General features: G+C 44.7%; 1 protein-coding gene across 16 annotated transcripts in view; it reads left to right on the forward strand.

Moving 5' to 3' along the window:
• Window positions 1–24,715, forward strand: part of GIT2 (GIT ArfGAP 2) — a 51,656-nt gene extending 26,941 nt beyond the window's left edge. For 4 of the 16 annotated variants that reach the window (XM_032311168.1, XM_032311159.1, XM_032311160.1 and 1 more), the window contains 8 exons: window positions 3,384–3,526; window positions 5,482–5,631; window positions 9,185–9,433; window positions 11,093–11,182; window positions 15,540–15,622; window positions 16,220–16,408; window positions 20,648–20,711; window positions 21,455–24,715. In XM_032311168.1, the coding sequence (XP_032167059.1) occupies window positions 3,384–3,526; window positions 5,482–5,631; window positions 9,185–9,433; window positions 11,093–11,182; window positions 15,540–15,622; window positions 16,220–16,408; window positions 20,648–20,711; window positions 21,455–21,667 (1,181 nt within the window). In that variant the 3' untranslated portion in view covers window positions 21,668–24,715. The other 12 variants (XM_032311163.1, XM_032311165.1, XM_032311166.1 and 9 more) reach the window with 8 other exon arrangements.
• The last annotated feature ends 2,405 nt before the right edge of the window (window positions 24,716–27,120 follow it).

Raw genomic sequence — 27,120 nt, forward strand, 5'->3', positions numbered from 1 at the left:
AGATGCCCTGTTGAGTCTAGCTTAGTAGCTCCACATCCTAGCTCTGCGCTTAAGAACACACTCTTCTCCATTTCTATTACTATATACTTCTTGGTTTTTTTCTAATTATAGAAGTAATACATTTTAATTATAAAACATTAAACAGAAGAAATACATACCATAAAAATTAAGGTTTCAGTTCATTAACTGATATTAGTTTGTTTTTGATTTTACTGGCTCAACCAGGAATAAGCAAATTCTAAGAAAATCTACTAAATTTTGGTGAAGGTGCAGTGATACATAAATTTGAAATCTCAAAATATATATACTCTTTGATTTGATATTACTATTTCTACTTATTTGAGGGGAAATAATCAGAGATGTTATGAGAATATATAGTACTTTTTTGAAAACATTAGAAACAAATAATAGAATTATATATTTGAATAATGCAGACATTTTCCCCCCCAAAGAATATATAATGACACAACATAAAGGAATAGATTAGTCTTTTTTTTTTTTTTTTTTTTTTTTTTTTTTTTTTAAAGATTTTATTTATTTATTTGACAGAGAGAAATTACAAGTACACTGAGAGGCAGGCAGAGAGAGAGAGAGAGAAGGAAGCAGGCTCCCTGCTGAGCAGAGAGCCCGATGCGGGACTCGATCCCAGGACCCTGAGATCATGACCTGAGCCGAAGGCAGCGGCTTAACCCACTGAGCCACCCAGGCGCCCCGAGATTAGTCTTTTTTTAAGTATTTAATGTAATCCCCATTTTGTAAGGAAAACATTTATACACATACATATGTACAAGTAAATACACTGCATTAAGTACTGTGTAAATACATAATCCTCATTATTTCAGATCGCATATTTGCAAATTCATCTACTAAAACTTATCTGTAACTTTGAAATCAGCACTTTCATAGCAACTTACGGACATGTGCAGAGAGGCAAAAAAATTGAGTTGCCCAAAACTCACGTACGTTAAAATTGAACAAAACATTTGTATGTCTTTTTGTCTCAACTGTCATACTTTTTAGGTCTGCTTAGTACCACATTTGGTACACATTTTTAGGTACCACTTGCCTTTTTAGGTCTGCTTAGTACCACATTTTACATTTTTCTGCTTTTTGTTGATGATTCTGCTGTTTAAAATGGCCCCCAAGCATAGTTTCATAGTGCTGTCTGGGGCTCCTTAGCACAAGAAAGCTGTGATGTGCCTTATGGAGAAAATACCTGTTAGATAAGTTTCATTCAAACATGGGTTTTAGTGCTCTTGGCTGTGAGTTCACTGTTAATGAATCAACAGTGTATATTAAAGGTGTCTGAACAGGGACGCCTGAGTGGCTCAGTCAGTTGGGCGTCTGACTCTTGGTTTTGGCTCAGGTCATGATTTTTTTTTAAGGTTTTATTTATTTATTTACCAGAAAGAACATGAACAGAAGTTGGGGGAGTAGCAAAGAGAGGGAAGCAGGCTCCCTGCCGACCAAGGAGCCTGATGCAGGGCTTGATCCCAGGAACCCTGGGATTGTGATCTGAGCTGAAGGCAGACGCTTAGCCGACTGAGCCACCCAGGCACCCCTTAGGTTGTGATTTCATAGGTTGTGGGATTGAGCCCCATGGGAGCCTCCAAACTCAGTATGGAGTTTGCATGAAAAATTCTCTCCCTCTGCCCCTCCCCTACTCGTGCTCTGTCACTCTATCTCTCAAATAAATAAATGTTTTTTTGTTTTGGGGGTTTTTTAAAAAAGATTTTATTTATTTGACAGACAGAGATCACAAGTAGGCAGAGAGTCAGGCAGAGGGGGAGGGGAAAGCAGGCTTCCTCCATGCGGGGGTTCAATCCCAGGACCCTGAGATTATGACCCAAGCCAAAGACAGAGGCTTAACCCACTGAGCCACCCAGGAGCCCCTAAATAAATGTTTTTTAAAAATGTATAATTGGGGTGCCTGGGTTGCTCAGTCCTTAAGCATCTGCCTTCAGCTCAGGTCATGATCCAAGGGTCCTGGGATCCAGTCCCACATTGGGCTCCCTGCTCAGTGGGAAGCCTTCTTCTCCCTCTCCCAATTTGTCTGCTTGTGTTCCCTCTCTCACTGTCTCTCTCTGTGAATTAAATAAATAAATAAAATTTTTTAAAAAGAGAAAAAATTTGAAAATTAAAAATGGTGTGTAAGCAGAAACACACATAAAGTAAGGTTCCATATTGATCAGTGGACAAAAACATGAGCAAAGGCTGGCAGGAACCTACCCCTGTATGTCCTCTTGGAACAGTGGTTCAAGATTTGCTAATTCAGTCTTCACACCTTTAGGGACCATATCAACTACAAGTGATGAAATGGACTCTTTATGTGTTTAGGAAAAGACCGGAAAGATATAGACCAAAATAAATCAACAGCTATGATTGATTACCACTAGCTTCAAATTTTCTTTTCTTTCTTTCCTTTTTTTTTTTTTTAAGATTTTATTTATTTATTTATCAGAAAGAGAGGGAGAGAGCACAAGCAGGAGGAGCAACAGGCAGAGGGAGAAGCAGGCTCCCCGCTGAGCAAGGAGCCAGATCCCAGACTTGATCCTAGGACCCTGGGATCATGACCCAAGCCAAAGGCAGATGCTTAACTAACTGGGCCACCCAGGCATACCTCAGATTTTCTGTATTGAGTATTACTTCTGTAATTCAGATGATATATCCATTTTAAATATAAATTTGAAAAATTAAAATTCCTGTTGGAAATCAGAGGTCACCTTGAGTTAGTTGCCTCAGAGAAGTTGGAAGAGACTTGGATAATTTGTGAAATCTTTTATTCAAAATGTGTTAGAGCCTATGGAATCTTCCCTGCTCCCCTGTAGACCATACCTCCCTGGTGTGCACGTGTGTCTGTCCACTGGGTTGTTCTGTTTTCTCAGTTCTCTCTGGCAGTCAGGACTAAATGCCAGCGAGCCTGTTCTTTGAGCAGCAAGTTTCCAGGCTCCATTTTAACAGTGTCCTTACAGTGACATTACCTTGTAAACAAGTTACAGTTACAGTTGAATCACGGTTAATTTTGTATTAGTTACAACTTTAGTTCCCTGATTTGGAACTACACTCTGTCTCCTGGAATGATGAGAAACTCAGGAACCTGCCTCCTCAGTCTGAGCAGCACTTTCATAAACCACCTAATTAATTTGCCCAGATTTGGTGAGTGACCCAGAGAGACGCTGAAATGCCTCTGTGCAGTTGACGGTAGGCCCTCTGTCTGGTTGATAACTTGCCCTGTGATGTTTACATTAGTGTGACTGTAACATTGGGATTTCTGTCATTTTCTTTTAGTCTTTAAATGGCTAAACCCAAAACTCCTCCCAGTGGATTTTAGGGGAAAAAGGTTTTTTTAAGCCTGAAGAAAAGTTATTTGCTTCTATTGATAGACAATGTGGAGCTTATACTGAAAACAATCAATAACCAGCACAGTGTTGAGAGTCAAGACAATGACCAGCCAGACTATGACAGTGTGGCCTCAGATGAAGACACGGATCTGGAAGCTACTGCAAGCAAAGCAAACAGGCAGAAGGTGAGGTGACATATTGCACACAGAAAGGGAGAATATGTTTCTTCTTGGAATCTTTCCCCCTGCAAAATCGTCTTATTTGTAAACCACTGTGAAAAGTGCTCTGGAGGTAAAGTTGGGTTTACTTCTTGGGCCAGCAAGGTAAATCGTTTTAAAATAGGGGATCCTGTGTCCCTAAGTTGATTGCTGAATCACAGTCCTACCTCGGTTGTGATTTATAAAACTTGTGAGGAGGGGCTGATGTGTTTTATTCCCTCAGTAAATGTTTGTCAGGTAACTTCTCTGGATCATACTCTCCCGAATGAGGCCCAGTCCCTTTCCTGTGAGGCCGCCCCCTGCCTATTAGGAGAGAGAACTGCAGTCAGCAGTACAAAGTGATACATGGAAGCCAGGGGTAGGGATGTGAGAGGACACCCAGCTTGTTGGCAAGGACAAGTGTTCGGGGGCACTGTGTAAGTGTCTTGTCAACATGTGCCTTAAAGGATGCATGGGATTAGGTGTGTGGGGAGGCAGGGGAGGGTGGTCTAGGCAGAGAGAAGGTGAAGGAGGATGTCTTGCAGAACCTGCTTTTGGTAGAGACAACCTGAAAGGACTGGGACACACAACTGTAGCAGAGGGCAGGGGTCACGCCATGGAGGAACATGACCTCAGACAGAAGAGTCCCTACCTTGGCAGGCAGTGTAGAGCCCAGGAACCTCTTAGACAGGGCAGGGGGGCAATAGTCAGCAATTTGGGTTCCTCTCTTTGGGGAGGACGGTTCTTTGTAGGTCAGAGAGCAAAGGAAGGAAACCCTGTTGGGGCACTGCTGAAGAGGCCGCTGTGGAGCCCATGCTGAGAGGGTCCAGATGGAAGGGAAGTCACAGTAGCCAAAGGAGTGTGGACCCAAGGAGAAGGCAGCAGAGGCCTGCTGGTCCACCTGCTGCTGAGTCCCCAAGACCTTGCCCCAGATCTCGCCCCAGAGGAGCTCAGCAAACGTTTGAGAATGGACAAAGACAGATAAACAGGTCTCAGCAATAAGTTCAGATGTTTGAAGTGGGGACGTAGACCTACAGAAGATGTGTCCAGAGCTGTCCAGCTCACACAACTGCAAGAAGGGTAGTGCCATCGGCAGATACAGGGAATGCAGAGGGGACAGCAAGAGTCACTTGTCCCATCTGATACGCCCCTGCCCAGCGTCCCCAGAAGCACCAGATTCAGACCAAAAGCCAAAGTCATGATGGGATCCTACCAGCTGGCATCCTCTCTGCCTTGCACACCTGCTCCCTCTGGCTAAGCTCTGCTGCTGGCTAGAACATTCCTCCAGACAGCCACTGGACTGATGTCCTTCCAGCTGTTACTCATATCTCACCTACCCAAAGGCTTATCCCACCTGTCTCATTAAAAGGCACCCACCTTCACCCCTAATTGTCTCCCCAGCCCCTCACCTTGCTCCATTTTCTCTGTTTTCCACAGCACTTGTCATCTGCTGTCATACTAGATAGTCACTTATTTTTATTTTGTCTCTCTCCCACTCTGCTGGGGTATAAACACCATGGAAGCAGTAATCTTTGTCTATTTTCTTTTTTTTATATATCCCAAGTCCCTAGAATACTGCCTGATGCTCAATACAAATAGGTTGGAATGAAGGAATTACTGAAAGAATGTATTGAAAAAAGGAAAAAGGAATGAGCAAGAGAAGACAGACAGGCAATACAAGACAGGTGCTCCGGGAGTCCTCGTCAGACTAGATTTGTGGCCACACTCCCTGTTCTGTTAGAAAATACTGACTCTGATATTTTTCAGATATTATAGTAACCCTACCTTTATGTTTTATTTTTGTGTTCCTCCCAGAAGCCTTGATTTGCTTTGATTAACTTTGCAGTCCAGCTGGCATGGTCAGAATTTAAAATTCTTTAGCTATGAGTCTTGCATGTTATCGTCATCTCAGATTGTGAACATTTTCCCCAATTTATTTTTAGAGCCTAGATTCAGATTTATCAGATGGACCAGTCACTGTGCAGGAATTTATGGAGGTCAAAAACGCTCTAGTGGCTTCTGAAGCCAAGATACTACAGCTAATGAAGGTGAATAACAACTTGAGTGACGAGCTGAGAATTATGCAGAAAAAGGTAACATGTTAATAAATGCCAGGATGATTGACTCTTTAACCCTGTAGCATAAGGAAGAATCCCAGGCACAATGCTGGTGGGCAGAGGGAAGAAAAGCAGTTATTGTAACAGACCCAAAAACCTTTGGACCAAGCTTTTTGGAACCAGTATGTATTTGGATATTTCAAATGAAGTGGTTTTGATTAGAAATAAGTCCAGAGTGAGTTTCCCAGGCACTTGAACCTAGTTGCAGCCACCCTTGCACTGCTCCGTGCTTCCCGGGAGTGTGGATGCCCCTCATGGATGCACGCCATCCTATTGCTCATTCTAAAGAACCACACCATGAAGACAGAGCAGGCAGAAGCCCTTCTCAGCGTTCCATGCAGAGGGTGCCATCCCTGCTCACTCATATTCTGTTGTTACCCACCCAGCTCTGGCAGCTTTGTCCCCACATCCCCAGTACTTACTAATTTAGGGTATCCTCAGAGCCTAGAGCAGGGCCTGCCGTGGGGTAGGGACTCCATAAATATAAGAAAACATTTTCGTTTGCACTGGCGAGAGCTGTACACTAGTAAGAGACAATCCCACTTGCCTGGCATGTTCTCGTTCACTGCCTTTTGGGAGAGACAGAAATACATGAATGTATTTGCCCCTAAAAGGAGCCTGGCTACTAGTAGCAAGGAATATGCTTAAAGGGGGATTATGTGTGCAACTCTTCATGAGAAGGCTGTCCCTGTCAGATTTTGTGCACTTCCCCTTAAATAGAAACAAAACAAAGTAACAAAGTATGTATCTGTGTCTTAATTCTGCCATTTGAAGAGTAATGTTTCAGAATCATTATCAGGAACAGAGGACAAGGTGCACTCCCTGTGTGGCTGGGCCTTCCCAGTCACGTCCCCTAAAGGAAGCCCGAGGAATTAGAAGAAGGAGGTCTGTCCAGGGAAGGACACTGCAGTACACTCTCGCTTGGGGCTTGGTCTAGGATTCTTTTGGTGTGGAGTTCTAGATCTTTTTTTTTTTTTTTTAGATAAATGGCCCCAAACCTGTAATACTGTCTGTAGATCAACCAGATTTAATTCACCCTTCGTTCTGGGCCAGCCTGGCCCTATCAAGGGCTGGTGTGCAACTGTGAACAGGGTAGACCAAGAGCCCTTCTGCTGTATCATACAGGGCTTGAACTTCTATCTTTTCTGAAATATCTTTTGTTTAATGAATTACAGTTTGTCCCATTAATTGAACTAATAATTTTTGTTGAGGTGACTTTTTCTGAAACATGCTGACTTTGCCAGTGTAAATCAGTCTGCTAACCATCACTTTTTTTCTTTTTTTTTTATAATGCTCCTTTAGTATTTGTAGAAATTGCCAGAGATAACCTCATATCTCTGAAAGCAAATGCCACATTTGCTTTAAGAAAAATTGCATTAAGAAATGCAAAGTGAAATTATTTGCCATTGCTCATGGATTATCTCCTCAATTCTTAGAAATGCTCTCGTTTCCTGTTACACTCCTTCCAAACAAACATGTATAGTCTGATTCTTACTAAGATAGCATCTATCAAGTTTATTCTAGGACATCTCTCTAAATACTGAGGACTAAAATTTTTTAAAATCAAGACAAGGAACTTGTGCTCTCAAACACATTCAAGTAAAATCCACCCTGGATATTTTAGAGGCATGACAAGTGTTAAGTTGAAGTTTCAGATTTCAAGGCATTCATTTTTGGATGACAAAGCATTACCTAAAAAACTCTTAAGAGAAGGTTTTTACATAGACAGGCACATGACCAGACACACTGGTCATTCATGGAGGGGCGTGTGCAGTTCTGCTCTTCACTTTCTGGATTGTGTCCATTTAGTGACATGGGCTCACTAATAAATAGTTTTACAGGCACCTTCTGCTTGTCTCTATCCTGGAATGTAGGAATTTTCAGTGGCTGCTTGTCACTTTGCAGCTGTTCTTTCATTAGGAAATGAGTCGCACATAGAAGTTATACCGTGTAAGCCTTTGTGGTGTAGAAGCACTCTATCATTCCTTAGTGGATCATCCTTGGAAAAAACAGAAGTTAGGGTATTTCTGTGGCAGAGGCAGTATAAATCAGACTGTCCCCAAAATTTGGCGCTATTACTGTAAAGTATGTAGAATTTGCTTATTTTGCAAAGATCTGTTGGTTTTATTTCAAAGTTAGGTAAAAGTTTTTGTATCTATATAGCTGACAAAGTAGCATGATTTGTATCTGATCTTTCATATTTAACAGTTGCTTGGAAAAGATGCTAATTAATGAAGAGGAGCAGCCACTATTGGTGTATAATTCACAGATCGGTGCTTTCTAAATAAAAATTGAAAGTAACTCCTAACACTGAATGGGTTTACTATTGAAAAAGTAATGATCTTCTGGTGCAAATACATTTGCTTGCGGACTTAAGCCTTGGCCCCGGTGGGGAATTTGGTCAGAGTTTACAGTCTCTGTCAAAGAGTAGACAGCTGAACTTACACCACACCCAGCTTATAAAATGTCTTGGAAGATGAAGGAGCACCAGAGGGGAAGGACACTGTGCAGACGGGACTCAGTTAATTGTGTTTCAAATACCAGACGCTAAGGAGTAACACGATTCCTTGCTGATCCCTTACCTCTAACTCATCAAACATCATGAAGCAGCCTGCATGTGAGGAATGGAAGGAGCAGTCAGGGTCTCCAAGTGACAGCCTCTAAGGGTGGTGCCAGGCAGATTAGAGTAATTAAAAAGCTGACACCGCCAAGGTCGCATTTTTGGGTGACAAAGCCAAAGGAGAGAGGCCAAATATTCCAGCCCTGGCTGAAAGCTGATCAATCACCAGAGGGAAGCAAGCGTGCTACGTGGAGCATTCAGACGAAGATGTTAACGTAGTTTGATAGGCCTCCATTTTTCTTCATGATATGTTAATATAGCAAACGTACCATGATTCGGTTCCCTCTCTTTTTAAAGAAGTTCTAAATTGTTTGGAATATCAAGAGTATTCTGTAATAAAAATTTGTTGATTATAATTTTTCTTGTTGGCTTTTTGGGAAGCAGTAGCCCATCTGATTTTTTGTAAGCTGAACTTCACTGTCTTTCTTGCTTTGCAAAGCAACTCCGGTTATCTTTGTGCTGCTTCCATGGTGTCTGCTGGCATTTTTGGCATTTGCAAATTGCTCAGGGCTCATTTGAAAAGCAGCTTACCTAAATCTTCATGATCTCAAGCTCTTGCTTGAAACAGCCTTAGAAGAATCCAGAGTCTGGCTTGCCTGCAAACATTTCCTAGGCCCACCATGACCAGTTTTTAAGTGGTTAGACATTTTGTTTTTAAAAAGTCCAAACTATAACTTTTCTGCAATGAGAAATCAAGCCTGTTTAATTTGCTTGAGTGATAAAGTGAGTTGATTTGTGTCACTCATTCTAGGAGAGCAAGCTCTTGTTTGTAGTTGCCTGTAACTTTCAACCCAGCTAGCTGTTACTGTTCTTACTGTTTAAAGCTGGTAGTTGTATGCGTTTACTTGGTGTTTGCTTTTTCTGCTTGCTATAGAAAAACACCGTCCCACTGCCAAACATTTCTTTCAGCTTCAAACACTCCAGAGTGAAAATTTGAACCTCAGGAAACAGGCCACAACCAATATTTATCAGGTGCAAACTGGTTCTGAGTACACAGACACTTCGAACCACTCTTCCTTAAAGCGACGTCCGTCTGCCCGGGGCAGTAGGCCCATGTCCATGTACGAGACGGGATCAGGTCAGAAACCATATCTCCCAATGGGAGAAGTGAACCACCCCGAAGAGAGCAGGACGAGACTCCAGCCTTTCCCTGCGCACGTAAGTAACACCACCGGCGCTTATGCTCTTCACTCTCTGTCCAGCCTGACTCCTGCATTCCCTCTTCTGAACCTGCAGATCCCTGTGTCTCTGCTTTGCCAAATTGGGCTAGGAGAGTTATCCTTGTGTTTGCTGTATTAACATGTCAACAGATGCTCATTATACTCCTGCAAGCAGACAGGGCCATTGGCTGAAAGTTTTCCAGCAAGATTCAGGTTCTGGTTCCTGTTGAGCACTGCAACACCCCCCCCCTCCCGCCCCTGCCACTTTTCTCCCTCATATCCATATCTTTCCCAGCCAGCCAGTACTGGAACTTCTTTTGTAACAAACTTTCTTCCCCACTTCTGAAACCTAAAACAAATGGTAAAGGTCACCAGCAGAAGGAAGTGCCATCTTCTATGATGTAGACAGATAGGTACCCCTCTGTGAAATGGAGCCCTTAGAACTCAGTGTGCCTTTTCTGTTCCCTCCCGGCGGGGCAGGTGGTGTGTGTGGCCTGGACGTGCAGGGTAGGTCTGGAAGCCTCCGCGCCTCCTCAGCCTCTCGGCATGTGGTCAGCCTGCCTGCTTAGCTTCTGCATCCCCTTCCTCCCCTTCATGGAGAAAATGTTGCTGTGTCATTTCATAAAAGGAAAATGTAAAACCTCTATACCAATTTTACAAGTATTGTATGCCAAAGATTGCATTCTGTAACAGGCTGCTAACCACCTTGTTCTACAGTGGAATAAGTATTGTGTTTTGAGGTTTTCAAATGTTACTTTTCTTTTGGATTAATTTGTTTTAAAAACCCATGTTTTGACAAAATGTTACAGCCCTTTAGAACTTTGTTTTTTTCAGAGAGTAGTATTTATCTTTCATGAATGTGAAAGTTATTTCTTTAGTCAAATTTTATAGGAGTCTCCAAGAAGTTTTGAGTAAATGCAGAGTAAAGGATATGGTCTAGTAAATTAAGCCCTAGTTTAATTTTGTCAGGCTTAAGTGCAATAAAATTTCAGTGTTGTATTGTAGTTGGGCGGCGGGGTGGGGGGTCTCTTCAGCTTTTTAAGTTGTTTCGGCTAAAGCATCCTAAGGCAATTGATTTGATATGTTTGGTGTAATGGAAATGCCATCAAACTAACTTAATCTTATTTTTGTATAACTGAAAACAAAAATTAGGAAAAGCAACTTTGTCAGTTTTCACAGTATCCTTTTTTATTTTAGAAACATTTAGAATGCAATGTTATTTTATTGCTAAAGTTCTGTATCTGTACTGAAGAATAGATTAATAACCTATATCAACTGAACCATTCATATAGTTTCTTATTTCAAGTATATCCTGATTAAAAAACAAATATTCATTTAAGGCCATCCATTAAAAAAAAACTGACAAAATGAACAAATTAGGCTAGATGTTATCTTTTCTCTTATGGAAAAGTAGCTTTGTAAATTCCAAGTAATTTCTGGGAGGCATCTCACCAAAGGAGTAAACATTTCTGGGGACCTGTCATCAGTTAGCATGGCAGTGAGCCTGCTTGTCACAGAAATTTCAGCATTGATCTCACACAGTGAGTTACTTTTTAGGATTCTTTTACTGGGAAGCCCTGGACTAAAGCCAGGGTAGGTGGTAGGGTTTTTTGTTTGTTTTGTATTTTCCCGAGTGTGTTTTTTTTTCCCCTTTCAGATCGGGAGGAGTGCGCTTGTGACCTCCTCTTCGTCTCTACCTTCCTTCCCCTCCACACTTTCCTGGTCGAGGGACGAAAGCACTCGAAGGGTTAAGTACACTCGGTCTGCTCTCTGGAGGAGGGGCAGTTCCCCTCCGTGCTTTGTGCTTCTCCTGGCCCTCCACTAACTGCCCTTCTGTCCTGCATGAGGCAGTACTTCCCCCAGGTGTCTCACCACAGTGGCTCAAGGGCATACACATGCGCACACGCGCAGACACACACGCACATGCATGTCTGTAGGAGGCGGTCTCCCTTTTCTCTAACCCCGTGTTGCTCAATTTCACTTAATATTAACAAAGTTTGTAATTCGCCCTATAACATTTATTCAGAACATAATGTCTCTTTAAACAATCAGAAAATTAGCTGGCTGCTGGTTAAATATTGTAATAGGGTAATTGTGTCAAATTTGTCGAGAGTAACAGTTATCAGATCAACATTAGTATACTTGGGCTAACTGAAACACTAAGACATCATGCTTTATTATTTTTTTATTTCTTTGCCTGTTGACATTTTTTATGTCCATGCCATACCTGACATACAGGTTTTGCAGTCCCTGTGTCCTGCATCAGAATTGCAACATGGGGCAGCTTTGGAGGTGTAGACAGCTGTTAGTATGGTGATCATCACTTACTGAGTTGGTCAAGTCCAGCTTGTAAATCATACATCATTTGTGTATGTATGATGTATGATTTACATTCCCTATAACAGTATGTGATCCAGGTAATAAGCCCCTTTTAGAGTAGCCAGACAATCACATTTATTAAGCACCTCCTCTATACCCAACCTTTTGGTAAGTCGAAGTATCCTAGGGACTTGAATGACATTCCTGCTCCCAAAGGCATGGTCAGTTTAAAGAATCCTTTCCTGTGGCACCTGGCTGGCTCAGTCGGTTAAGCATCCAACTCTCAATCTCAGGTCTTGATCTCAGCGTCATGAGTTCAAGCCCTGCACTGGGCTCCAAGCTGAATGGGGAGCTAATTAAAAAAAAAAAAAAAAATCCTTTCCTACACAAAGAGTGCATGATGTCAAGCTGAAAAACAGTGGGAGAGTGTACAGGTTTTGAAGATGTGCATTCAGGTCATGGCACACTTTCTTTAACAGAAGGGTTAACTGGAGAGGAAGGGAGGTGGCTGTGGGTGAGGCAGTACTCTCCCAGACAGGGTGGGGTTTGCACTAGGCTTTTTTCCATTCCTTCCACATCAGTAGGAATGACAGAGAGTCTGTCTTCCCCACTACCAGTGCCATATGGCTCATTCAGGCCCTTTCAACACTTGGAGGTAATCTATTAAAAGGAATTCTTATTGTATTGGTCTTCTGAAGAGTTCAGAAATTAAATTGCAATGTTTTTATTGTAATTTTTCAGTTAACTGAGGGACAGTTAAATAGAAATGAAACAACTTATTTGAAATTTTATTAATAAGGGTCAAGTAAATCTCTTGCCCACTGTGAAATTTGTTTTAAAAAAATTTATCTTTGGTAGTTTTGAAAATCCGTACACAGCTGCTTGCTGAGATAGTTTTATACAAGATTAACAGTTACATCATTTATACTGATAATTTTTTTTTAAGATTTATTTATTTATTTATTTATTTGACAGAGAGAGAGATCACAAGCAGGCAGAGAGGCAGGCAGAGAGTGGGTTAGGAAGCAGGCTGCCTGCAGAGCAGAGAGCCCAATGCAGGGCTGGATCCCAGGACCCCGAGATCATGACCTGACCTGAAGGCAGAGGCTTAACCCACTGATCCACCCAGGCGCCCCTATACTGATAATCTTGATTGTTCCTGACAGCTTCATCATGAGTTTAAGCTATTATGGTATTCAGAGAAAACTGCACATCTATTCAGTAAACTAAACCAGCACCAGCTACAAGGTAACTTTTCTATTAACAGCTTTGAGAGAGCAGCACTTTAACTAATAGGTCTTAATCTTAGCTCTGCATGTTTACGATCGTTTTTATATAATTAAATGCTGACTAATTTGAAATCCTGTACCTTGCTTTTGTTGACAACGATGAAAGACTGTGAGTAGCTGATTTCCCAGATGGTTATTGCTATATGTTGTTTTCTGTGCTTGAGGAGCATTTCCTGAGTACTTGTTGGATATATGAGTTGTTAACTCTTCTAAAATGTTTGAATGAAACCTGGTACTTTAATCATTGCGGGGTAATGCATTTGTTTTGTAATTATCACATTTACACCAAGGAAAACAGAAAGATTGATTATAAAAATGTGAGATTTTCTGGGTTTAATTCTCTTTTCTAGATTTTTCCACTGGAGCAGCTCTGGATGAATTTTCTAGAATAATTATTTAAATGCAAGTTTTTTATGTTTCATTTTTGTATGTGCATGTGTGTGTGTACACACACAGACACACATCCACATATACACATGTGTATGTGTATATTAAAACTAAAGGAAATAAGCATTCCCTGTGAAAGGTAAGATGGGTATTTTTGTTTATTTTGGATCACCTCTAGAAGAGCCTGCTTTCCCTATTCCTGCACAGGGTACATGCCTAGCTTTGGTCTTCCAGCTACACTTCTAGTATCCAGTAACTGACTGATAGATTCATAAAGCCAGGTCAGAATAAGGCACCCGGTAAAACAGAACTGCTAACTGATAGGAGAGGAAAACTCAGGGATCTGGAAGGTTGTCGTAGATTTTATAGAGTAGCTTTACAGACTCTCCACATGGCTCCAAGCCAACACTTTAAATCATTTGCCAGATGAATTTGATTAGATAGAGCATGAGCTCACATTGAATTTTAGGAACCTGGCAAGCATCTTATATTAGAGAACCAAATAGGAACACTCAAATATGGGAAAACCTCAGCATACAGTGGAAGGGCGCCTTTGCCCTGGGAGGGGAAAAGGAGGTCATGGGGAGAGTAAAGCGAAATGGGGCATGAATAAGTCTTTCCTCACCCTGGGGCTGGCAGCCTTTCCAGTCTGCATCGGGCCTTCAGAGGGCCAAGCAGCATTACCAGCAAGGAGCAGATAATTAGATTTCATATTGACTCTTAGACTGGCTTACTCTACACTAGCCATTCTTTTGGATGAAGATACAAAGCCTCCATAGGTTTGAACAAGGGTCTTAATTTACAGCCATATCTTTAGCCACATTTATTGCAGCATCAATAAAATTCCTTAGTCACATGTTTCAATTAACTTGGATTAAATTCAAGGTGTAAAGGTGGAAATAGCTCGTATTTGTATTTTGCAAAGTAGTTGTTAGGTATTGAATCAGATTCCACTGACTTCTGTTCTAGAGGATGAAATTCTCAAACATTGTGGATAAAATAAATACTGAGGGGAAATCATTTTTATTTATTTATTTTTAATTTATTTGACAGAGATCACAAGTAGGCAGAGAGACAGGCAGAGAGAGAGGAAGGAAAGCAGGCTCCCTGCTGAACAGAGAGCCCGATGTGGGGCTCAATCCTAGGACCCTGGGATCATGACCTGAGCCGAAAGCAGAGGCTCTAACCCACTGAGCCACCCATGCGCCTCGGGAAATCATTTTTATAACACTCCAGAACTAACTAATAGCCCCCTTCAAGGGAATGTAATATGGTCCCCTCCAAATTTGGTCACCCTGGAAGACCTATGCTTCACTGTGCTGGCGTTTGCCCAAAACATTTTTAGGATTCCTCTATTGAATCTGTGTCTCATTTTTAAAACTCCACAATTGCATCAATTATTTGTATCCTAAGGGATAGATGTTTTGGGAAACATAAAAGTGGTTGGAAACCAAGTGTCATGCTGGATTAATCCATTTTGGTTCACAAAAAACATGCAACAGTAATACCAGTTTTCTTGTGTGGCTCATACCAACTGTCTCTGAGGGCAGTTCTTGGAGAGCCCTAAGGGCTCTGAGCAGTGACAATCCTCAGGGCCCCAGGCATGGAATACTGGAGTTAGTAGGAGACGGGACCTAGGTTCTTGGTGCTGATTTTTTGCTGATTCTGTGGCCTTGGTGTTGTCCCTTAGCTCTTTTGGCCCTTTGTTTTCTCATCTGGTATTAGACTAGATAATCTGCAGCCGGCTCCTAGCACCAAAGGTCTTGAGTATGTAAGTGCTACCCTGTGTTGCATTGTATTTTAGTTAAGCTCCATACTCCTTAGAGAACTAAATATAGTTTGTTGCCTCACATGTCTGCGTTAGTTTATACCAGGGATCTGTTTATGGAGTTGCCACTGAGCTAAGAAGAAAATGGTGCCAAGAAGGAGAGAAATCATTTCTGGATCTACTATTCAGCTTCTACTAAATTTTCAATAAAGGGTTCATTCCTGTCCCAAGTGAGATCTGGGGCCTGAAGGCCACATAGCCTAATAGGTATTGATTCCTAGGCAAGGCTCCCAAATGTCTCATGCTTGAAACATAATGGGTGTTGCCTTTCTCTCTTGCAGGCATCCAGGCTGGAGAAGCAGAACAGCACGCCTGAAAGTGACTATGACAACACCCCCAATGACACGGACCCAGACGACACAGGGTACAGCTGCAGGAGAACTGCCCTGGGGTGGGCCCTTGAACCTGAGACCTAGCAGCCGTGCTCAGGAGACGCACTTTATCCCCCACGTGCCTGCTCTGTATTTTCAGACCCAAGAGGTCATAAAACATGGAAGCATAAGTTCATAGTTCAACCTCTTATCCTTTTATTACCCCAGGGGCCTGGTTTTCTTTTACCAGCATATTATACACGTCTCTGAGGCTGTATTGTGCTTAAAATCAGTATTCTTAAGTCAACATGAGGTCACATTCTATGTTGTAGCCCAAGGGATGAGCTGGCTTAAGGATAGCTCTGTAACAGCACATCCTTGCTGTTCCACTTGTTTCCTCCCTTTCCCCATCTTGACCCTTTCTCTGAGACTCATAATTTCCAGCCCTGTGGTAGCATGAAGCAGCCGCCATGTGAGGTGTGGCTGCCTGTTGAGGAAGCAGCCTCACCGTGAGTCTCCAGCCCGACAGGATATAGGAAACCACATAAGCAGCCAGCTCATGCATTCAGCAGGTGCACATGCACTGGCTCCTAGAAGCAGAGGCAGCTGAGAAGCACCTGTCACATGTAGGCACTTTCTGATGGTCACAGGTCAGGCAGAAAGGGAAGGCAGAGGAGTATGGTGTGGCAAGGCGACGGCTCAGTACCAGATACAGCGGAACCCCACACAGCCCCAAGCCCCGTCCTCCCCAGCACGGAAGACGTCATCCGGAAAACTGAACAGATCACCAAAAACATACAGGAGCTCTTGAGAGCAGCTCAAGAAAATAAACATGACAGGTAAGAGGGTTTGGAAATCCCACCTGGAAAAGTACACATGCTCTGAAAGAGATGCTGCTCCATTACCAACAAGGATGGGTTGGGTTTATTTCAGCATGCTGTTATTTTTAAGGTTTTTTGAAAAGTTCAGTTTGTGTAACAGGCTTAAGAACAATTTGTAAATTTCAGTGGGGTTTTTTTTGTTTTTACTTGGTATTTTCCATTTTCCATGTTCTTATGAAAAGTGCTTTGGAAACAGATGCCTCTAGAAATAGAATTGCAGCCTAGTTAGGGTTAGTCCTATTCCTGGTGCTGGATATCAAGAGGAAAGAAAGAAGCTTCCTTAGAGCTTGCGGTTGATTCTTCCAACCCCTGTGCTCCCTGTGGTCTCTCTAGCTAGAGAAGAGTTGTCTGATTTAAAAGGTATCCTGACACGAATTTGATTTCTTAGGTCTCCTTTTTGTGCATGTATGTGTGTGCATGTGTGCAAGCATGTGTGAACATCTAGGAAACAAAGTGGTTTACAGATAAAAGTGAATCTAACTGACACCCAAATAATACTATGCTCCTGAAGTAAGAGGCATCTTACTCTGAGCAGAACCACATCCTGCAGTTTTGCTTTGTTTTGTTTTGTTTTGTTTTTTTAAGAATTTATTTGTTTATTTGTTTATATTTGTCAGAGCGAGAGAGCAGGAGTGGGGTGGGGGGAGAGGCAGGTAGAGGGAGAAGCAGGCTCCCCGCTGAGCAAGGATCGGATAAGGGGCTCGATCTGAGCACCGGGGGATCATGACCTGAGCCGAAGGCAGGCGCTTAACCGACTGAGCCCCCTGGGCGGCCCCTGCAGAGTTATTTCTTATGGTGAAGAAGGGACTGGTTCTTGTTCGAGCTCAACCTTTTGTTCACTGAGCACAAATTCTGAGAACTTGTGATGAGTCGTTCACTGTTCGGGGTGACGTCCTAGTTTCACATGGGCAGCCGTGTCGAGAGACACTCGTGAAACCCATGTAACATCCTCCCATTGAGTTTATGAAAGCAGCAGAGGTCAGGCACAAGCCCTCACCAATCTCACTGTCTTCTGTAGTCGGCAGAGTGTAAGTTGTTCAAGGAACACTGTGCTCCACCTCCTTGGCCTCCTTGTTCTCTCACTCCACATAAAGACGCACCAGCATCTTTTGTCTTCTCTGTGATCCCAGCACCGCCAGACTAGACTCCCCTTCTCTCCCCTTTCCCTTTTTCCACACCTCTGACTTCCCCCAGGGTCACTTCTTCCACTCAACAGGAGAGGAGTGGACAGTGTTTAGTGAAGGATGAGAGTTCGTCTTCTGGGTGGACTGCTGGAGGTTCCTCGGAGAAAAAACGGAAGGCTGTTGCTCAGCCTCCTTCCATGAGAATTACATGGCTCTTCATCCCCCTCTTCCCAGGCAAGCCTCCCTCTCACACACCCCCATGCCTCAGGAGCTCCCTGCGTAAACATGTGTCACAGCGCACCGAAGGGCAGTCTTTAACTGACTCCCAATACCGAGATGGCCTCCCCACTCAAGGCATTCCCACCAGTCGACAACAGGCTTCGCTTTTCATTTTACTCCAGTTCAGAAGTGCCACACTGTATTTCAAACAAACCAAAAAATATATTTACATTGCATTGTTCTCTTCAGTAGTTGTCAGAAATATCTGCCCAGAAGCCATTTTTGGCCTCAGAGACCACAATAAGGTACTTGTTTTTTGTTTGTTTGTTTGTTTGTTTTTAAGATGTACAAACCCATTCAAAAACCTCAGGATCTGATTTTTTTAAGAGCATGAGAGAATGATGCAGAGTTTAGTCATTAGTTCACTCTTCTAGTTTAAATCATAATTGATCTAGAGATTTAGTATTTTATGACTTATTCAATGTTCTGAGATCTCTGGTTACTGACATATACAAGACATCTACTTTATAATTTTGCCTTGTACTGATTAAACCCATGCCTTCTCCTCTTGTTCATCTGTTGCTTATGCTTATCCCAAGTAGACCAGCAGCCTACACAGACACCTTCAGGCTTTGCCCTGGTCCCTTGAGCCCGGCAAGCTGCCCACAGCTCCTGACCTGGCCTCAGCCTGATCCTCCCCTGGGCCTCCACCCCCACTCCCTGCCTGCCTCTGTCTGTCTCTCATGCATGCACATATGTGTGCACAAAGACACAACTCAGGAGTACTACATATTGCACACAAAACCCTTCTTTTGAGGAAGGATAACACCTTGAAGTTGTGAACATGAACTCCCCTGAGTGAGGAGGAGGAGGACGACTTTCTCATTTATCTGCATGTGCTTTCTTTTGTGGCTCATTGAGGACTTCCTAAAATATTTCGTACTGAGAGAGTTTTGGGGAGGTTTCCATAAGAAAATTGTCTTCTGTGTAGCAGAGGGAAGACTGAATTATATCTCTGGGTCAAAAGGAAAACTCTAAGCAAAAATCTTTCAGGTATGAGTCTCTGTTAACGTGTTATTAATGGACATACTAGTTCAAGTAAGATTTATGGCTGAAACAGTGGTTGCCATAGACACAGCCTTTTTCCCTGAGTGTTTGTGTGTCCAGATGGGTTGTCACCCTTTTATTTATAAGGGAAATGACTCCCTCTGCCTTGGCTTTTTTGTTACTCTATGGAGTATGGTTCTAACTGCTCACAAAGGTAAAAGTCAGGATCGCTCATTTGAAGAATTTCAAGATAATATAAACCACTCTCTTGAAATGTAAAATGTAGCCAGTCTTAGTTTTGAGACTAGATTTCTCACAAAGATGAAATACAGAGGTTGCTTATTAGACAGTGTTTAAGCAGAAGCCAACTTTATGACTTAAAAAATGGGGAAAGAATTTTACTTGAGGACTTTAAGTGCTAAGCTGGTTGCTGAATGAGATTTCATTCCCTGTCTTGGAAAGGAAATTTTAAAACAGCCCCATCGGCGCTTGTGGAAGGCCATACCTGCATATTCACACCATATTTCTTAACATGCTGCAAACAGGCTGCTAGTGAGCTTTTCTCATATCCCATTCCCCACCCCCCCGCCCCAAGTTCTGTGGGTCAGTTGTTCTGAAACCAGAGCCCTGGCCAGTGGTAGCATGCTGGCTAAGAGCTGCTGCTCTGTCTATCTTCAGCGTGTCTTTGTCTCTGGACCTCGTAACACATACTGTGGGTGGGAGCCTAATATTTTGAAGGTGCGGGAAACCAGCCCCATATGCTGCACATCCCAGTGCCAAGAATAAGAAGCCGAGTGAAGCCCAAGTCTCCATCCCTGCAGTTCTCCTCATCTAAGAAGTTAGAGTCACCAGTCATGAATGAAAAGTGGCCTGCTCTAAAGAAAGGTGTGAATGTGTTGTGTCTCTGATAGCAGGAGAGGCCTGTGGCATGTGGTAAGGGGCCGGGGCTCAGGTGCTGGACAGTTGGGTTTGTGCTCGGCTCTCCTCTCACCGACTGTGGGACCTTGGACACATTCTCTGCTTCTCCAGGCCTCAGTTTCTCCTCTTTTGAAAAATGGGAACAGAGCTGGCATTCTCTCAGTGCTCCCGAACCCTCAGCTCTCAGCTCTCATCCATCTCATGGCCCTTAGGATGCCAGTGCCTGGAGGAAAGAATGAGGACAGGCGGAGTCCATGCACTTTGTCTTCTTAGAGCTTGTTAAGCAGGCAGAGAAAGTGCTGGCTGTACTCCTAGCCCGTTATTACAAGCAAAGTCATGGCAGCTTCATGAGAAAGTGGGTGAGTGATCCAAAAAAAGAGCGGACCTCAGTGTTTCCTCTTTACCCAAAGTAAAGCTTTTGATTCCCCAACAGTTCAGATGTGTCCATCAGTTTTAACCAAAGTGTGGATGTTGAGGTGTAAGCGCCACTTTGAATTTTAAGGACTTTTTTCAGTCCTTTATTTTTAAGTTCTGTGACCTTGGTGTGGAAATCCTCTCTCTCTCAAGAACTGAGAAAGGTGAAGCATACGAGAATCTAATGATCCCCCCAGAAGTGGTGGGACTGCAGTCACAGACTGGCTGGCTATGGCTTCTCCGGCTAGTTCTGTGTGTTGCCTACATTCCATACCTGGAGACTGTAGCAGATTGATTGAACTTTCAGGAAAGGATGGGGACCCTGCTCCTATTGGCATGGCATCCACTGGCAGTGGCCCCAACCCCTTCTCTGGGGGAATATAAATGGAGTGCATTCTGGCCCATAAGTTCTCTCCATCTCTGCAGTACTTCGTGCTTCTGCTGTCTTTGAATAACCTCTTCAATGTTCTTGCAGCTATATCCCCTGTTCGGAGAGGATACACGTGGCCGTTACTGAAATGGCAGCATTATTCCCCAAAGTAAGTTGCTTCCGTACTTGGTTCAGACCCTTTTAAATGAACTGAAAGAAATTTCTTCAGGATCCTTGATACTATATTAACCTTTATTTAGCACAAGTTTTTAAATATGCAAACAGTCATAGGGACCTGGAAATCATTTTGTCCTACATGCATACCAGTGGGCTATTTTTGTTTTGTTTTGTAAAGATTTATTTATTTATTTGAGAGAGAGAGTGCACATATGCATATGTGTGAGAGTCGGGAAGGAGGGGCAGAGGGAGAGAATCTCAGTCCCCACTGAGTCAGGAGCCTGACTCGGGGCTCGATCCCAGGACCCGTCAGATCATGACCTGAGCTGAAACCAAAAGCCAGACGCTTAACCAACTGAGCTACCTGGGCACCCCTATGAATATTGGTTTTAATAAGGCAAGAATGTGTGAGCCCAGTGCTGAAAGGCAAAGCAGAAATAGATTAAAATTGTATCTGGAATATCTCACCCAAGCGGGTTACTGTTTTTGAAAAACCAGCTGAGACTAGGGTGTCCTAAAATAGCACTTCGTACACTTTGACATTTGAGTCGGAGCACTTGGGCGTCTCTCAGTGGGCCACCCAGCTTGCCATGTCCTGAGCACCCCCACTGAGAAAGGGCACGATGAAACTGCATGCCCCATGGAACAGCTTGAGCTGTCCTCACAGGAACGCTTGTCCCTGTGCTTGGATATCCACCATGCAGCTCACATAGGCGACTGTGTTCTTCCGTTCAGAAACCCAAGTCTGACACGGTGAGGACTTCCCTGCGCTTGCTGACATCCAGTGCCTACCGACTCCAGTCCGAGTGCAAGAAGACCCTCCCTGGGGAGCCCGGCCCGCCCACGGACATCCAGCTGGTCACGCAGCAGGTCATCCAGTGCGCCTACGACATCGCCAAGGCCGCCAAGCAGCTGGTCACCATCACCACCAAAGAGAACAACAACTGAACAGCTCAGTGCCCGGCCCTTGCATTTTCTTGGCTTTTTAAGGTCCACTTTCAAATTGAGACGTGGAATTCTGCCAGTTTTTACAGAAACAAACATTTAATGAAAGTTTAGAACTTTTTTTAAAAAACTCAGTATTATTTTTGCATGTTTTCTAACAAATTTTCAACTATTAATTTAACCCACTTGCCTTATTTTGTGCCTGTTTGCCAGTTTCCTTGCTGATGTTCTGTCGTGCTGTCAGTGACTGTTGTTGAGTTGATGGTCATAGTCCTCCCAAGTGCATAGTTTCATTGTTTCAGGTTTGTTAGACCTTTTCCATCCCTTTGAAAACTGCCTGTTTAGGGTTAATATTATAAATGAGATTTTTAGTGAAACATTTTCTGGGGAGAGTTGGATTTAAAAAAAAAAAAAACCACCTTATCTATTCCCAAGCAGGCATTGTGCAATAAGCGAATTTTCCAGCCCTAGTGCAAGAATCTCTAAGTTTAGGGGGGTGTCTACAAACACGGATGTAGAGAAAGGACTTTGCTCCTCTCTAAAAGTAGTGTGACAGTCTCTCTTGGAAGGAAACAATGAACTGCTTCATTGCTTTTAACTGTTTTATCTTGTTAGATGTTCTTTTATTTGATGTTTCTGTCTGGATCCTCCGTCTCTTTTACTGTCATCCTGAGGTCCCCGTGGTGCCATGTGAGCACTCATCCCCCACGTCCCGTGTCATTTTGTCATTTGGCTTTGTCCAGGTAGGAGTGCGGCCATGTTATCACACACGGCTCAGTGCTCTGCCTTCCCACAGGAAACCAGATGTGTCATTACAAACATGTGGCAAACATGCCGTGTCCCACAAGCCATGACTAATTCTGTGCCACCCCATTCAGCTACCACTGCCATAAACTGTGGGAAGAGAAATGACCTACTCCCTGACATGGTAATGTATCTCTCTCCCAGAACTCAGTTCCTCTAACCACTTAAAGTTTCCTCCCACGGCCTGTTTGGCACATCTCATCACCTTTAAGGACTTCTTATAAGGTAAGGTTTATACAATCTGATTTTGTTTCTCCTCCATTACCTCACTGGTACTTAAAAATTAGACCTCCTCTTTCATAAATTCCTCAGAGAGAGTCAGCTAGAGGCTGACTGCCAGCTATCCTGAAGCTACAAAAGTACAGGTTTAGGTTCTAGAACATACTGACATTGGTTTTTGAAACTGCTAAGACTACCTTTCTTGCTCTGAATGGTAAAGCATGTCCCTGTCCCTGATTCTTGTGGTGTTTTTGTGGACGGGAGGGGCCAGGCAGCATTGATGGAGGTGAATGGAGTGGGCAGGTACAGAGCAGGGCCGCAGGACCAGTGGGGGAGCAATGGCACACCCAGGAGGGACAGCAGCTCCCCAGCTCCACTTGGGCCACCTTATGGAAAAGTGGGCCCAGGGTTGACAGAGCTTTGATTTTTTTAAGAATAACCAGAAATATGAATAGTTTTTTGCCATTTCTCTATTTATAAATGTTGGCAACGAAACATTCTCACAGCACACAGCGGGGGTGAGCTGTAGTCTCTAGGCGGCCAGCTCATAGATTCTGCCGAGGGGTCCTGTCTGCTGCAGTGGGGAGGCCACGCTTGGTTTACTTCCGAGCCTTATGTGTCCCCTGGCCGCCCCTACCCTGTGTCAAGTTGCTGTTAGTCCTCATCTTACCCATACAGTCTGTCCCATAGTGCTTCATTCATACACATGAAGAAGTCAGAGTAATCACAGTTTCCTCAGTGTGTGCTAAATAAGCCTGTCTTGTCACAGAACTGTTTGACCCACAAATATCTTCATAGCTTGACCGGATGCTGTTGTGAAGGAAGCACCATGATGGTGTTGGTTTACTAAGTCCTGGGGTGTGGATGCTTTTGCTGGATTTCGCTGCACTGAGTAGCCTGGGGAAAGGTCCACATCTCCAAAAGACTCATCCACTTGTCTGCACAATCCTAAGTGCCATGTTCCTGTCGGATGCTGAGGGGACATCTACCTTAAATTAAGTTCCAGCACCATCTGACAACATTGTCTGCGTGCTGCACGTACTTCGCTGTCCCTCTTCCCCTCTCTGACAAACACCTGGCTTGGGAAGGGCCATCTTGAGTCGGTGCCTCAGCCTCCCAGGGAGGACAGACTTCTAAATAATGAGTCGTCTGGGGTCAGGGGCGCAATGCAGCGGCATCTTTACTGCAACACTCAGCAGGTGATGAAAGATCTTGTCTCTGTGCCCCTAGAGAAGGTCAACAAGTGCAGGGACCAGAGAGCGTTTCCAATCGCAAGAGCACCATAGACGTTTGCTCTGGGAACCCAGTGCCAGGACTCCAGAGAGTAGTTCTGGGTGGAGTGAGATGCCTCCTTTACTACCCTGCACATTTCCTCAGCCTCTTCTGCGACACAGTCCCGCTGGCAAACCGCACCTTGCCTGGACGGCCATTCACCACCTTTTGCACATGTGCTCCATGCCTTGCACTAATGCCTGCGTTCTCTAAAGTCCTTTTTTTACTCTTCGTTCTCAAATCGCCCCCCACCCCTGGGCCACAAGCTGATAGGATGGAAGTGCACTTTATGAAACGGACACTTGCCGACCGAGACAGCTCCGCCCTGAAGTCCTCCTCTGCCTCGGAACGCAAATAGTTCTTATTTGCCAAAGAACAGGGAATCGGGCCCAAAGGGCAAATACAGCGTTTCGCACAATTGGAACCACAGACACACACCTCTGGAGTGACTGAAGCTGCAGAACCAAGAGTGAGACGAGCATGTGTCTATCCACAGCGGCTGTGAGCTCTCCAGTCCTAGAATGTTCTCTCCCTGTCCCCTGTGAAAGGCACCCTTGTTTTTATGAAAGAAAATGCTGCATAGGAAAAACGAAATGCCTTTCATTTAAATGTGTTCTATCCATGTGACCCATTATTCTGTACCTTTCATGTTTATTGTACATTCTATTCCTGTAATTATTGTACAACCCTGTAAGCGTTGTAAGATCGTTCTGAAATTTGTGCCTGCTAGTTATGCAATAAACAGGCTCTGCAGTATCTTTGTGGTAATGCTGTGTTTCCTGGCTGTTAGGTGATGTTTCCAGATTCTCCGCCAAAGTTTCAAGAAAGTTCTCCTGTAAGGTCATCTTTAATGAGACCGAGGTGAATATGTCTGCACCCTGGTGGCTCTTGTCAATTTACAGGAGTGAAGACCTTTTTCCCCCTCCTGCTTATTAGCAAGTAGCTCTCTTAAAAGAAACTACACATCACTGCACTCCGTTGTCCACTCCGTTGATCTTACCATGATGTGTTCATTTTTGAACTTTTATTTTTCAAGTTCAGCGACAGCCAGCCAGGCACAGTGCTTCCACCTCCTCTACCAGGTGAGGGGTCTGTAGGGTTACTTTGGTCTCTTAAGGCCACCAGTCTTCTAACTCTCAGAGCAAGGCCCATGGCACAGGTTCCCACAGGGATGGTGGGGTATATCTGGGTTCATGGGGGCCACCCTCAGTCCCCAACAGTTCTCCTCTAGAGCGGTGATTTGGGGCTTTTCTCTCAAACAGAAGGAGCAGGGCATGGCCATCGCACATGCCTTTCCAAGCAACAAAGGCTGGGGGAGATGCAGTATACTATGGGAGCCAGCTTGTCTGAGGCCCCATACACATCAGCTCACACCCGGAGGTTCCTCCTAGGCTGGGGTTCTCATGGGCACCCACATCACATCCCCAGCAGGGCTCGCTGGAACACAGTCAGGATCCCGGAGTCCCTGGCCCGCAGTATACTATAGGCCACTGCACCCTACCATGCACCTCCTGGCCATCTGCTTTTCATAATTACAACTGGCTTGTATTAGCTGTTGACTGTGCTAGGTGCTGTGCTGGGGTCCGGATGGGTATTGACTCCTGTAATCCTCACCATGTCCCTGTGCAGCAGGCGGGAATGAGGACGGTTACTCCCCAAGCAGTTATGCTGAGGAGGGGCCTGTGAGTTGTCAGTAGTCCAGTTCGTCTTTCTCTTAAATGACCCAGTTGGGGGGTGCCTGGGTGGCTCAGTGGGTTAAAGTCTCTGTCTTCGGCTCAGGTCATGATCCCAGGGTCCTGGGATTGAGCCCCACATCAGGCTCTCTGCTCAGCGGAGAGCCTGCTTCCCCCTCTCTCTGCCTGACTGTCTGCCTACTTGTGACCTCTGTCAAATAAATCAATAAAATCTTAAAACACACACACACACACACACACACACACAAAACGACCCAGTTGGTTTTTCCTGCCCCTCCAGGACTCCAGGACTGCAGAGCCTCGTGGCCTCATTGGAGGTGAAACCAGGGGGGTGCCACGTTTCCCTAGAGTCCATTTCAGGCATCAGAGAGGTGCCCATGCATGACATGAGACTATGGGGATAAACGCGGCACAGTCAGCTTGTGACTCTTAAGATGGGGCCCCCCAAGCAGGGCTGTTTCACCCTTGAGCCCTTGGGGGCTGGGACCCCACCAGCGTTTGCCAAATGACCCCTAGAAGGACAGTCCGCTGGCTCTCAAGGACCACGAGCAGTGCTTTCTCACCCATGGGGCTGTGGAGGGGCAGCTTCAACACAGGGACAGCTCAGCAACACCCGAGGCTGACCTGCTGCCCAGCAGGGTGGCGTGCAGGAATGTCGAGGAACCGGGCCCTGTGGCCCACAGACGCCAGGCAGAGGACACTGTGGTCTGTGCCTCGGCCAGCCAGCTACCCCACCAAAAACCAGGGCCATGGGAGGTGGGACAGACTCCCCCACAGCTTTACCAGGGCATGGTCAGCTCAACACAGAGCAGGTTCCCCTGGGGTGGGGTGGGGGCTGCTGCCGGGAGGAGGGACAGGGAGAGGCGTGTGCAAACCTCCCTCCTTCCCACCTCACCTCCATCTTCCCTCCTGCCCAGGCTCTTGCCACACAGCTTCCTGACTACACACCTTCCCAGACCCAAGAGATGGGAACATCTCTGCCCCATTTCCCCCAAATGCAGCTTATCTCCAAGGACCCGCCTCTCCTCCAAAATCGCTCTTCTTACCCCTTCCAGCCCCTCCCCTCTTTTGGGACTTCTCTTTCCCTTCTCTTCCCTCTCAAGCACCCCATTCCCCACTCTTGTAACAGGGACCCCTGTGTCCTGCCCTCCCCACAGCCAGCTCTGCACCCATCCCCCTCGGAACTCCACCCCTAGCCATGGCCTTTCGCTGGGGCTGAGTCCTGCAAGCCCCATATGGCTCATGGGCCTGGAACAATTTACAAACAGGGAAGATTTGAAGTCTAACTTGAACCCCCACTCTGATCCTGGATCTAAGGTTGGCCTGAGTCTCCCCTTGCTCCACACTTAACTATGGGCTTCCCTCTTCCAGCCCTCCTCTTCCCAGGCCCTGGCCCTTTCCACACTTCCCCACTGCACCCCAGCTATTCCTTTCTGAATGAGGGCTGAGTGAATGCCAGCACATACT

This window comes from Mustela erminea, chromosome 13 (genome assembly GCF_009829155.1).
Source record: "Mustela erminea isolate mMusErm1 chromosome 13, mMusErm1.Pri, whole genome shotgun sequence".
Classification (NCBI taxonomy): Eukaryota; Metazoa; Chordata; class Mammalia; order Carnivora; family Mustelidae; genus Mustela; species Mustela erminea.